Source organism: Centruroides vittatus, unplaced genomic scaffold (assembly GCF_030686945.1).
Source record: "Centruroides vittatus isolate TY-2023 unplaced genomic scaffold, ASM3068694v2 contig_223, whole genome shotgun sequence".
In the NCBI taxonomy this organism is placed as follows: Eukaryota; Metazoa; Arthropoda; class Arachnida; order Scorpiones; family Buthidae; genus Centruroides; species Centruroides vittatus.
The window spans coordinates 250,722-263,397 of record NW_027121388.1 but is presented as its reverse complement, the minus strand read 5'-3'; the positions used below and the strand labels follow the sequence as shown (position 1 = coordinate 263,397).

General features: G+C 31.2%; 1 protein-coding gene across 2 annotated transcripts in view; it reads right to left on the bottom strand.

Moving 5' to 3' along the window:
• LOC136970973 (uncharacterized) overlaps window positions 1–10,157 on the bottom strand; it is a 112,546-nt gene extending 102,389 nt beyond the window's left edge. For both annotated transcript variants that reach the window (XR_010880076.1, XM_067265459.1), the window contains exons 1-2: window positions 10,056–10,157; window positions 3,239–3,307 (exon numbers count right to left, since the gene is read on the bottom strand). Coding sequence is in view for 1 of the 2 variants with exons in the window: in XM_067265459.1 (XP_067121560.1) it covers window positions 3,239–3,307; window positions 10,056–10,064 (78 nt within the window). In the remaining variant the exon portion in view is untranslated. The remainder of the gene's footprint in view (window positions 1–3,238; window positions 3,308–10,055) is intronic.
• Between the last annotated feature and the right edge of the window lie 2,519 nt (window positions 10,158–12,676).

Genomic DNA, 12,676 nt, shown 5'->3' with positions numbered 1-12,676 from the left:
GAATAAATACCTTAGGATAATACAGTTGAACGTATTAACAGCAGGAAAGTCTCCACATATCTTTGGAGCAGTAGTAGGTGGTAATATCTTCGGAGTAGTATAAGATTGTTCAGGAAGGAGGGTTGGAACAGGTGACGGCGACGGTAGGTAGATATCCAACAGAGCGCACACAGACACACGTGAAGTAACAACTTCCTTCCCGTTACTTATCCTGCCTCCGTTTTTATATGAAGCGTTCCTTTCGGGTCTTTCCCCGATTTCGTCAGAGAGGACGATCTCCTTGGAACAATGAAGTGATGGGTGACAGAATCGTGACACCGAGATTTACTTATCTCGACATGGAACCCAACTCACGAGAATCGAGTTTTTAACTTATTTTATCGAATAATTTTGTTGGTTGACTTCCCGTTGAACTAGCCCTTTTTTCTTCTTTATAAACTTGTTCTGTCTTTATAAAATTGTATTTAAAGTTTAATTAAAAGTTATAAAAGATTGAGGTTTATAACACGAAATTTCTGATCTCCACAAAATTATTACTACCGCTTTACCTAACTGCTTCCTCATTCCACTTACAAGGAGGACTACATCTATCTCCCTCAGCAAGTTTGATGAATTTATCACACGGGTAGTGTTCGAAGGATGATGCAGTCCTCCTAACTGTTTCATTTGAGGGTCATAATGAAAGAGTTATGACTAAGTGAATGTAGAACTATTCATAGCAGACAATTAGTAAAGTAGTTCGCCCACGTGGCCGCTCGTTTCCTGGAGAATAGAGGGAGGGCAAGACAAAGTCGATTGCATGTCTGTTATTCACGCTATTAAATTGTACCACTTAAAACACCGAAACGATTGTTTCTTGGATAAAGCGGGGTTGAATAGCAACCGTGGTTAAACTTTTAAGTGTCACATTAAATTAATAATTGTACTAATACTTTTAATTACTAATAATTATATCACTTACATCAATATTTTAATAAAACTTATAAACATTTACATAAATATTAACAACTTTACTCATGAAAAAGAGGAGTGATGAAATAATGGTAGCTTTCAATCCTTAAATGTTATACATATAAGCACTTGTAACAGTGGTAGAGTTTATAAATCTAGTTTGATCACAATCTACAGCATTACAGAGAAGACTGTCAATTTCAGCAAATGTAACGCACTGTTCCTTGAGACTGGGGAATTTTTCGTACCAGTGAAGATGCAGAAGAATTGCAGGACTACCGAATCATAGGTTTCGAAAATGTCGACAGATAATTGAAAGTGCAAGAGACATTGCAACTTGACAACAATTTTCCAATTATGTCTGATGCAATTATCATCATTTAGGGTCATCTTGTAATTGAGGAATAACATGTAAAAATTTCCCTGTAAATATTTTTAACTGGTAGTGTCAAGAGTCACCAACTTAATAGGTTGCTATTAGATGTGTATGAAACACGCATGCAACTTACACTTGCAATTAAAAACGATTCCGATTAAAATTATTATAATTGTTACAATGTTCATTGATTTTTAACGGCATAGCTCAAATATCAAAGAAAAAATCTGCTTGATCTGTTTCCAGATTCTGTTGTTGAATTCCTCTTTTATATAGATTGCACAACTTCCAACAATGTTCCAGCAACAAGTTTAATTATTTTAAATTCAAAAATACAATAGCTTTTCATGTATGTTGTTCACTATTTATTTTGTTAGGTTTGTGCTGTTATTTTATGTAATTCGTCAATACGCATTGTATTTAGAATGTATCAAAAAGTTCTGTAAAATTAATAATAACTTTAGTCATACATGAGTTCAGGATTATTTTCATTTGAAAGAAAAAAAAACAACAATGTTTGCGCTCTTTAGAAGTAACTTATCGCTAACTTTGAAAAGAGAATGATATCACACAGAAAATGAAAGTGTTGAACATGCTTAACCAGCTATAAGTCATGCGGTTAAATGACAAGTAAGAGAAAGATTAACTTCATAATAATGTTTAATTCAACGAAAATACATATATAATATGTAAGACTAGTTCTAATAGAACTGTGAAATGAGGTATTACAAACAATACACTAAATTGTGTGTTGATTGGACTGATAAACTTCCAAAGTTCGGCAGGTTTCAACATTACCTCTTGTAATTTTAAACTTAAATTCCTATTGTTCTTATTCAGTAGAATTTCTTGTGTCACCAATTTTCATTTTTGTCAACACATATACAGTATGTGCAGTAGCTTTAATTCATTACACAACAAAAAGCCTTTCAAACAACCGTGTAAGAATAAGCAGATGTTAGTGACGCTGAATTATATAATAGAGAAATGTCAATGTCGGATTAACCTAAACGAGGTACCGCCAGGCATCTGCTCTTGACTGCTCTCAGAAATGAAATAAAATCTCAAAATATTGTGTAATTAACATATTTGTATAATTTTGATTCTGGTTATCGACGAGTTACGTAACAGAAAAGAATTGTTTCCTCGTTTTAAGATTGTAAAATGAAATTTTACAAAGCATTTCTCACTTTCGACGTCATTTACACTAATGTAAAATTTGTCAATTTTCAGTGGCTGATCTGAGTTTCAAGAGACCAGAAAATACAGAATGAAGAGCGTTGCCCATCTGAAAGAATCACATTAAGCATATACAGTAGACGTCGATAAGTGGAACCAATTGGGGACTGGGGTCCTTCCAGTTAATGATTTGTTCCAGTTTCCGACTTTGTACGAAAAAATACATTAACCTGTCCGATGTTCAAATTTTTCTCCGTTGCGTATCGCTTCCTGTTGAATTTTCGTCGATTTTAAGCCTAACGAAAATTTTTATAATAATCATCGAGGCTATCGTATCGTTAAAAATTATTTCTGCATTTTGTACAAACAAAATAAATATATTAAAGAATATAAAAAACATGAAAATTATACTTTAGAAGTAAATTTAGTATCAAAAACATTCGATTCAGCACGACACAGTCCGACTGAAAATCGTTCCACTTTCCGGCCATTCCACTTACCGACGTTCCACTTATCGACGCTCTACTGTATATATATAACAATTATTTACAAAATTTCAAAAGTTAAAAAAGTACCTTGACTGGAAACTTTTTCGTAACATTAAAGTAGCCTCTTATTGATATACATAACGACACTTTTCCAAATCTCTTCATGAAGTTTAAAATCTGCAAGAATAAGATACATTTAAATATTATGTTTTATAATAAACGAAAGAGCTAATCTAAAACTAACTTTCAGTTTCTGTTCAAGCGACAAATCGCATGCAGAAAACCTTCGGATATCTTGAAACGTGGTCTGCATCTGAAAAGCACCCGAAATAATTAAACATATTAAAAGTAACTAATCGGAAACTTTGAAAAGAAAATGATAAAATACCGTAGACGTAAATGTTGAGAATGCGTAACCCATTATAAGACATACGATTGATAATAAAATGACAAATTCGAGAAAGATAAATCTTATAATAGTGTTTAATTCGGCGAAGATAAATGAATAATATGCGAGACTGGTTTCTACAAGAACTGTGAAATAAAGTATTGCGGGTAATAAACTAAGTTCTGTGTTAATTTGATTGACAAAGTTCCAAAATTCGGCATGTTGCATCATTATATCTTCTAATTTTGAACGTAAATTCGACTTTTTATTCAGTAGAATTAAATCATTTGATACTCTTTGAAACGCTTTGTTTATAATAAAGTATAAAAATAGAAGAAAAAACAAGACATGAATCAATTCTTCAACAATAAAGTTTACCGAAACCCGATATTCCACGCTACAGAAGAGAATCATAAATTCATTTCCGTTAGTTGTTTCTAATGCTGGATATGCGAAAAAGATATTGAACGTTGGCACTCCACAAGTGAAACAAAGCAAGATTATGCTCATGATGACATTAATTTTGTTAATAGACTTGTTGAAATCTTCAATTGGAAAATTATCTGGTTTCATTAATATGATTATAGGATTTGCTTTATTGCATTTTATAACAGAAAAGTGGGCGACGTTGCCAAATATATTATGGTAAAGCAGAACCTGACGAATATGTTATAATCCACTATTGAATACCAGCCAATGCATGGTATGTTTTCTGCTACATACGGTATTGTCATAAGAAGTAGTAAGAAAAAGAATTGCCAATATATAAATTCCACAAATTATAAGAAATACTTTTGCAATAATTTATGTTTGGTATGAAACTGTCGACAGTAGTAGCATGGAGCGAAAAAGTACCACCCGTAAACTACTGCAGTCGACATGTGAGGCTGCGACAGACAGCTAAGACATGTGTTGTATCTTCGAACGTCAGCCATGGGTAAATTTTCAAACTAGAAACAGATCAACGGATTATGTGAAATGAATAAAGGTATAATTGATTTTATGTACTAAAACTGGAATTGCTAGAAAATATTATTATTTTGTTATGTCTATTTTTTCTGTTAAATATACAATCATACTTTAGAATTACTGCGTACAATCGAACGTGAGTAACGTCCACTTTTGCTAATGTTTCAAGACTATAGAGTGTGTATTCAAGTAACCGAGATGCACTAATTGGAGTAAGAGTCAAGAATTCGTTAATTAGATTTTTATAACTAATTTAATTAATGTACACAGTTAATTAACTTCTATAGATTTATCATTATACTAGCTGACTTGGCAAACGTTGTTTTGCAATATAAATTATTTCTAGGTAATTTCTAGCTGACCCGGCCACGCGTTGTTGTGGCTCAAAATGTATCTATTATAAATGTATAACATTTCCCCCGTGGGGGGAATTTCAAAAAATCCCTTCTTAGTGTACATTCCCTTGACGTACCCTATTAAAATCGCAATCAAAAACGCATCTAAAATAGTATAATAAAAGCCGAGTTCTTCACAGTAAGCCTTAATCCCGTCCATCTCCCCCCACTGGGGGGAATTTCGACATGTATATATTCATATAAAAACACGTGCGTATTCGAATGCAACGTTGTGTCAAAATTTCAAAGGAATCGGTAGGAACAAACGAACGTTATATTTTATTTATATAGATAGAAGATAGAAAATGATCTGCTTCAGTCCATTCTCACAGAAAAGCATAATGCCTGACAGAAAAGCAAACTTAGGTCGTCGGAAGTAGCGCCATCTGTTGGACATAAAAGCCTTAATCCATATATAAATATATTTTTGAAAGGGAGGAAATGTGTAGGGGTATGAAAAATAGATAGTAGCCGATTCTCAGACCTACTGAATATGCATATGAAATTTGGTGAAAATCGGTAAAGCCGTTTCGGAGGAGTACGGTAACAAAAATTGTGACACGACAATTTTATGTATAAGATAGTGAAAAATTTAATACATATCATTATATAAGAGTGAATGTTTACTCATTTCTGGCAATTTAAGTATTTATAATACAGCAAATAACTAATTTATGTTTTTTGCTTTATTCCTGTTATTCCCTTTTAAATATTTGTCTAACGAGTAAGTATTTCTAATCTTTACTCTCCTCATATCTTCTCCTGTGTTAATATTTTTGGAATGATTTTTCTTATTCTATTTGTTACATAAAAAGATATTTAATAAGAAATTTACATCTAATGCAATAAAACTTTCTCGGTCTGTCAATGTTATAACCGACAATAACATTAATGAGACAGACTATAACCTAAATGTTTTACCGTTTCGTATTAAAAAAGTAGTGCAGATTGCAACGGTGACAATAGGAAAACACGACTGATAAACAATTTATGTTAAAACAAGTCGAATAAAGTAATTAATATTATCTATGGTTTTACGTTGTATAATCGTAGAAGGACAGACAGTCAGATGGAACACACGAAAATAATTCACATGGTTTAAGCTCTGAAATTTTCGTGAGCCGTCTTTTTCGGATATGCAAGGCCACTCATTTTTAACGCATTTTTAATTTGTAAAATTAATTCTTTTACCAGACAAAGAATTCTTTACTTATCAAAAGTTTCTTATTTGGCATTTAAAACGTTATGGCATCGCACGCTTCATTTAAGATTTAAAGAAAAAAATCGTTAACAAAACACGTTGGCAATTTACGAAAAAAGTTCCGTAAATCATTAAAGAGCAATATTGAGGTTTGAGTGTATTTGTACCGTTAAAAGTAAAATACTTTAAATGTTTCAGTGTTTGAAAAGTAATAGAAATTTTTATTTCGAGACAGCAAATACATTTGCATTAAAACTTTATATTTTAGAACTTAATTAAAACAGTTGTTTAATTTATAATAATACTACTTCTTGTAAATTCTAAAATACAATAACATGTCGAAAATTAAAACATCTTTGAATTGATTATACGAGTGTTTTATTGTTATACTAAATAAACGTATAACGCATAAAATATATGTTTATAAGCAAACCGATATGTCAATTACATATATAAAATAAAATTTTCTTTAAATTAGAAATATATTTGTAATTGACTGCATTTTCTACAAATTAGCTATGACTTGGAAATAGCTAGACATTGGCTAGTTTCTAACAGCTACTGTCGTGCAACATTTAAATGCAAATGAAGACTTCATGTTAATTACGGTTTTTATATACAGGAAAATTATTAATTTCAATAACTACTGTCGTGATCTGCTGATATTTTAAAAAACAAGAATACTATTTTTTATTCACAAAAAAATAAACAAAAAGAATTAGGTTAATATAACATGGCGACAGATTGTATGCATACACAGATTTAATTAAAGCACGTTCGTGGTGTCTTCCGCGTAAACTTCCGCTGCGGAAATTTAATTATAGTGTCAATTTTGCCGGACAATAGAAAAAACAACTTTATAAACATTATATAAGGCTTTGTCTCTCAGTAGGTCATTTCCATTGTAGTCCAGACGATGCATAAGGTAAAAAGAATCTCTATGCGCCAATATGCACGAAAGAGTCAATAATTAATAAAATAATAATTACCGTATTTTACGGACTATAAGACGCACCTGAATTTTGTAGGCAATTTTTGGAAGAAAAAAATGCGTCTTATAATTCGTAAAATACGGTACCATTTGCTTTTCCGCATTCTGTGAAAATTCTATTCTTGTATTTACTTGGGTATTCAGCACCGACCGTAAATACGGTGTTTTGCGCTAGACATTGAAAACCTAAATAGATAATTAGAACTTTTAAAGATTAATCGGAATACAGTTTTCTAAAGAGCAGCTCAACACCTCAAACTTTTCGATTTTTTATTTTTTCGTACGAATTAAATATCGTTCCAGTTTTCTTTCATGTTAACTAGGTTGATGGGCGTATTTACCAAAAGTTGGTGATGTTCCGCAACTAATCACACATATTACATCAAGCACATATTTTTGTAATGTTGTTGCAAACTATGTAAAAAAAGTAACCTCGATTTAATACCAGCATTTGTATTTTAATATCAATATATCGAGTGTGCCTTAATTAATGGATGTCGGGAAATGAGATAAGTATGCAGTAATCGGTTTTCACGAAAATTTAAATTTGGATTTTCGGATTCACGTAAATTGATGAAAAAAATATTATGTGCATTATAAAATTACACATATACTCGTATTGAAAGTAATTGATAGATATCGAAGACTCAATATTTGAAGCATGCAATGCCATAAAGTCTGCATTTAATCCATTTCAATATTTATGAGAATTTCTAACTTAGAATGTTTTGCCATTGTATTTAATAATTGAAATTAATTCTTTTACCAGACAAAGAATTCTTTACTTATCAAAAGTTTCTTATTTGGCATTTAAAACGTTATGGCATCGCACGCTTCATTTAAGATTTAAAGAAAAAAATCGTTAACAAAACACGTTGGCAATTTACGAAAAAAGTTCCGTAAATCATTAAAGAGCAATATTGAGGTTTGAGTGTATTTGTACCGTTAAAAGTAAAATACTTTAAATGTTTCAGTGTTTGAAAAGTAATAGAAATTTTTATTTCGAGACAGCAAATACATTTGCATTAAAACTTTATATTTTAGAACTTAATTAAAACAGTTGTTTATTAAATTTATAAAATTTAATAAACAACTTCCTTGTAAATTCTAAATTCCTTGTAAATTCTAAATTCTAAACTAAATTCCTTGTAAATAATAAAGGTAAAATGTAAGCTGATTAAATAGTTATTTATTCTAATACAATTTATAGAATATTGCATTGAATGTATTAATAATGGTACGTAAATTGAAAATAAAATACATACTAATACATATCAAATATATTATTTTCAGTGATTGTAGAACAATTACGTCAAATTACCTGTTTATAATTTGCTCCCGTAAAATTGCTGAAACATGTATTTTGCTACTGCTATGCAATCTTGTTTAAAGCGTGGTGTACATAACCGCGGGTTATACGTAGGAAATTAAAGTACTGTGATAATATTTTCAATTTCATTTTGCTTCAATTTTGCTTTAAGAAATTTATACTTGAGTGAGATTAATTATGTAAGAAGTAGAATTATTGATATCGTACTATTTAAGCAAGTTCTATACTACTCGAGTTACGTTTTGTATCGTCATTAAAATATTTAACGCTAAAATACAATAAGCAAAAATTCTAATTAATCTACAGGTGTTTAAGGCTTAAAGATGTGCCAGTACTCTGATCGCATTACGTATGATGCAGATAATACTCTACAGTTATGGTAAAACCTGTCAATTTTGACATCCTTATATCCTAGGAACTTCCATATCCTAAAGATTTTCAGAAAGAAACCTGCAAATCTGTACATATTTACACGTATATGATATTTTTTATTTGAAATAACTTACTTCCTTAGATTTTGTACATTTTTGTGTAATTTAATTTAGATATTTTCAGAAGTTTAAATTTGTAATGTTTAACTGTTGAGTCACTCTACACAGATATCTTGTTTTTAGGTCTTATCAGTTAAAAACCTATAGTGGAAACCTAAAACATACACATCTTTTAGCAATTAAGGAAATTTCCCACATTTCTGAGCACAAATAGTTTCAAACATAATTTCTATCTAAAGATTAGAACTGCCATATTTGCTAGTTTGTAAAAATTGTCTACTTCATATTCATTTTGGCACTGAAAACTTAATTTCACAATGTTTTAGCTTCAGAGAAAAAATGGACGGCTTTTCTTCATTACCGGTCACATTCGTTGTTGTAAATCTGGTTCGTATTTTAACATATTGTTGATCGTTCTTTTCAGTGAGATTAAACTGTATAATTTCTTTTTACTATTTTTCGCCCTATGGGCACAAACAAGGCCTTTACTCAAGAATTTTGTAGGTTTAGCGAAGTGTACAATGCTGAATCTAAATGATCAAAGCGAGGGCCCAACAAATCAAAAATGGACCACTTCCCGCAAAAATATTTAGGTTTGTTGACTTGTGCGGGTTTGATATCAACTTTACGTTGATAAATAACTTGCGTGTGACTGCTATTCGCCATGTGAATAAAATCGCTGAATACTACATCAAATAGTCACCGGTCGATCCTGCTAATATTTAGCAATTCAACTTCTGCATACAGAATACTGCAGATGTAATCTGACACAATTTTTCCTTCACTGTGGACAAATCAAATAAAATTTTAAAACGAGTTCTCCAATTTCGTTATAAACATAAATAGAAAATTTTCATTGTGCAGAGGTTGTTTTGAGTTTCTGAACTCCCGAAAATATAGAATGAAGTGCGTTGGCCATTTAAAAAGAACCACAGGCAATATATAAAATAAAAGAAGTTAATACAAAAATTTGCAGTTAAAAAATTAAAAAACAAAAATATTTTAACTGGAAACTTTTTCGTAATACTGAAGTAGCCTCTTATTGTTATACATAATGACACTTTCCCAAATATCTTTATAAAGTTTAGAATATGCAGGAATAAGATACATTTCATTATTATGTGTTATAATAAATAAAAGAAATAATTTATATCTAACTTTCAGTTTCTGTTCAAGTGACAAATCATATGCGGAAAATCTTCGGAGTTCTTGAAACGAAATCTGCATCTGAAAAACATTAAAAATATTTAAATATAGTAAGTAATCGGTAACTTTGAAAAAATAATGATAAAATACCGTAGACATAAATGTTGAACTTGCTTAACCCATTATAAGACATACGATTGAAATTTAAATGACAAATAACAGAACTATGAATTTCATAATAGTGTTTGATTCAGCGAAGATAAATATGTAATACACCAGACTGGTTTCAACTAAAAGTAAGAAATACAAATACAATATTACAGGTAATAAGCTAACATTGCGTTGCTTTGATTAACGAAGTTCCAAAGCTCGGCTTGTTGCAACATTATTTCTTCTAGTTCGCAACTTAAACTCGAATTGTTCTTATTTAGTAGAATTTCCTGTGTAACCGATTTTCATTTTCGTCAATATATATACAATATGTACAGAAACTTTAATTCTTCAGACCAGGGCCTGAATTAACAATCAGAGGCCCGTGGGCACAAATCTGGTAGAGGCCCCCTTTGAGAGTAGGCAGGTTTCATGATTTAGAAAATTTACACAAAATACTGTACATTCAACTAGATTTCAACTAGGAAGTTGTAAATTTTATTTAAAAATAAGGTTATTGTAAACATCATATGTTATTGTGAAAAACTAATGTTATTGTTTTTCGCATATGTTATTGTGAAAAACTAAAATTTAATTGAAAAATACCTATGTAAAATTTTTTTCCCGAAATTTCCCGATGTTTCATAGGATTTTCCCGGGTTTTCTTTTCTCTGCCCGTGGTCCTCATGATTAGGCCACACTAGGCTTTCGCAATAATACAAAAAAAAAACTTATATTTAAACATAGTTTTGTTTGGGGGCCCTGGACACCGGCACCAAATGCCCTTATGTCAATATGGCCCTGCTTCAGACAACAAAAAAGACTTTCAGTCAATTGTATAATAGGAATCAAATGATGGTGACGGTGACTTGTGTAATAGAGAAATGCTACTATCGGATTAACTTTAGCGAGGTAGTGCCATGATACTACCTTTAACCGCTCTCAGAAATAAAACGAAACTTTCAGAATATTGTGTAATTAAAATATTTTGGGCCCACCAGTAGCCGAGTTGTTCAGTGCCAAAGAACTGGGTGTTCGATCGCGGGTTTGCGCTGCGCTCGGACGAGCTGGCCACTGTGGAGTTTATCCACGTTTGTGACACCTGAATAGAGGATAGTTTCCCTTACAAGACCTCCCGGAAGACATTTTTTCCCCGCGTAACATTGCGTTTTAAAGAAAGCGACAGGAAACCACTCTGGATGTAACTTCTTCTAGGATACAACTTGGCAACCACTTAGTAACCTATGCCAGATGTTCGCTGATATCAGGAATTTCATACGGCGTATTAAGAAGAAGAAGAAGAAGAAGATAAGAGTTGTTTCGTTATTTTCTTTTTAACTTTCGACATTATTTGTACTAACGGAACACTTTTCAATTTTCAGTAGCAGATCTGAGTTTCAAAAGACCAGAAAATATAGAATGAAGAGCGTTGCCCATCTAAAAGAATCAAATAATATATTTATATATGTATATAAAACTAATTATTTACAAAATTTCGAAAGTTAAAAAAGAGTACCTTAACTGGAAACTTTTTCGTAACATTGAAGTAGCCTCTTATTGTTATACATAATGACACTTTCCCAAATCTCTTCATAAAGTTTAAAATCTGCAGGAATAAGATACGTTTCATAATTATGTGTTATAATAAATAAAAGAGACAATCTAAAACTAACTTTCAGTTTCTGTTCAAGCGACAAATCGCATGCAGAAAATCTTCGAATATCTTGAAACGAGGTTTGCATCTGAAAAACATAAAAAATAATTAAACATATTAAAGGTAATTTGAATCGGAAACTTTGGAAGAATAATCATAAAATACCGTAGACGTAAATGTTGAACACGCGTAACCCATTATAAGACATACGATTGAAAGTACAATGACCAATACGAGAAAGATGAATCTTATAATAGTGTTTAATTCGGCGAAGATAAATGTATAATATGCGAGACTGGTTTCTACGAGAACGGTGAAATAAAATATTGCAAATAACAAACTAAATTTTGTATTGATTTGATTGAGAAAGTTCCAAAGTTCGGCATGTTGCAACATTATCCATTCTAATTTTAAACTTAGATTCGAATTGTTCTTATTTAGTAGAATCAAATCATTTGATACTCTTTGAAACGCTTTCTTCATAATCAAATATAAAAATAAAAGAAAAAATAAGAAATGAATCAATCCTCCAATAATAAAGTTTACCGAAATCCCAAATCCTACGCTACAGAAGAGAATCATAAAATAATTTTCGTGAGTTGTTTCTAATGCTGGATATATGACAAAGATATTGAAAATAGACAGAGCGCAAGTGAAAGAAAGCAAGATTATGAGCATGATGACACTAAGTTCGTGATTAGTCTTGTTTAAATTTTCAATTGGCAAATTTTTTGGTTTCAGTAATATGATTATCGGATTAAATTTTTTTCGTTTTATAACGGAAAAAGTGAGTGACGTAGCCAAATATATTATGGAATTGCCCAACCTAACGAAAATATTATATTCCACGAGTGAATACCAGCCAAAGCAAGGCATGTTTTCTGCTACCGACGGTATTGTCATAAGAAGTAGTATGAAAAAGGATTGCCAATATAGAAATTCCACGAGCCATAAAAAAAATTTTTGT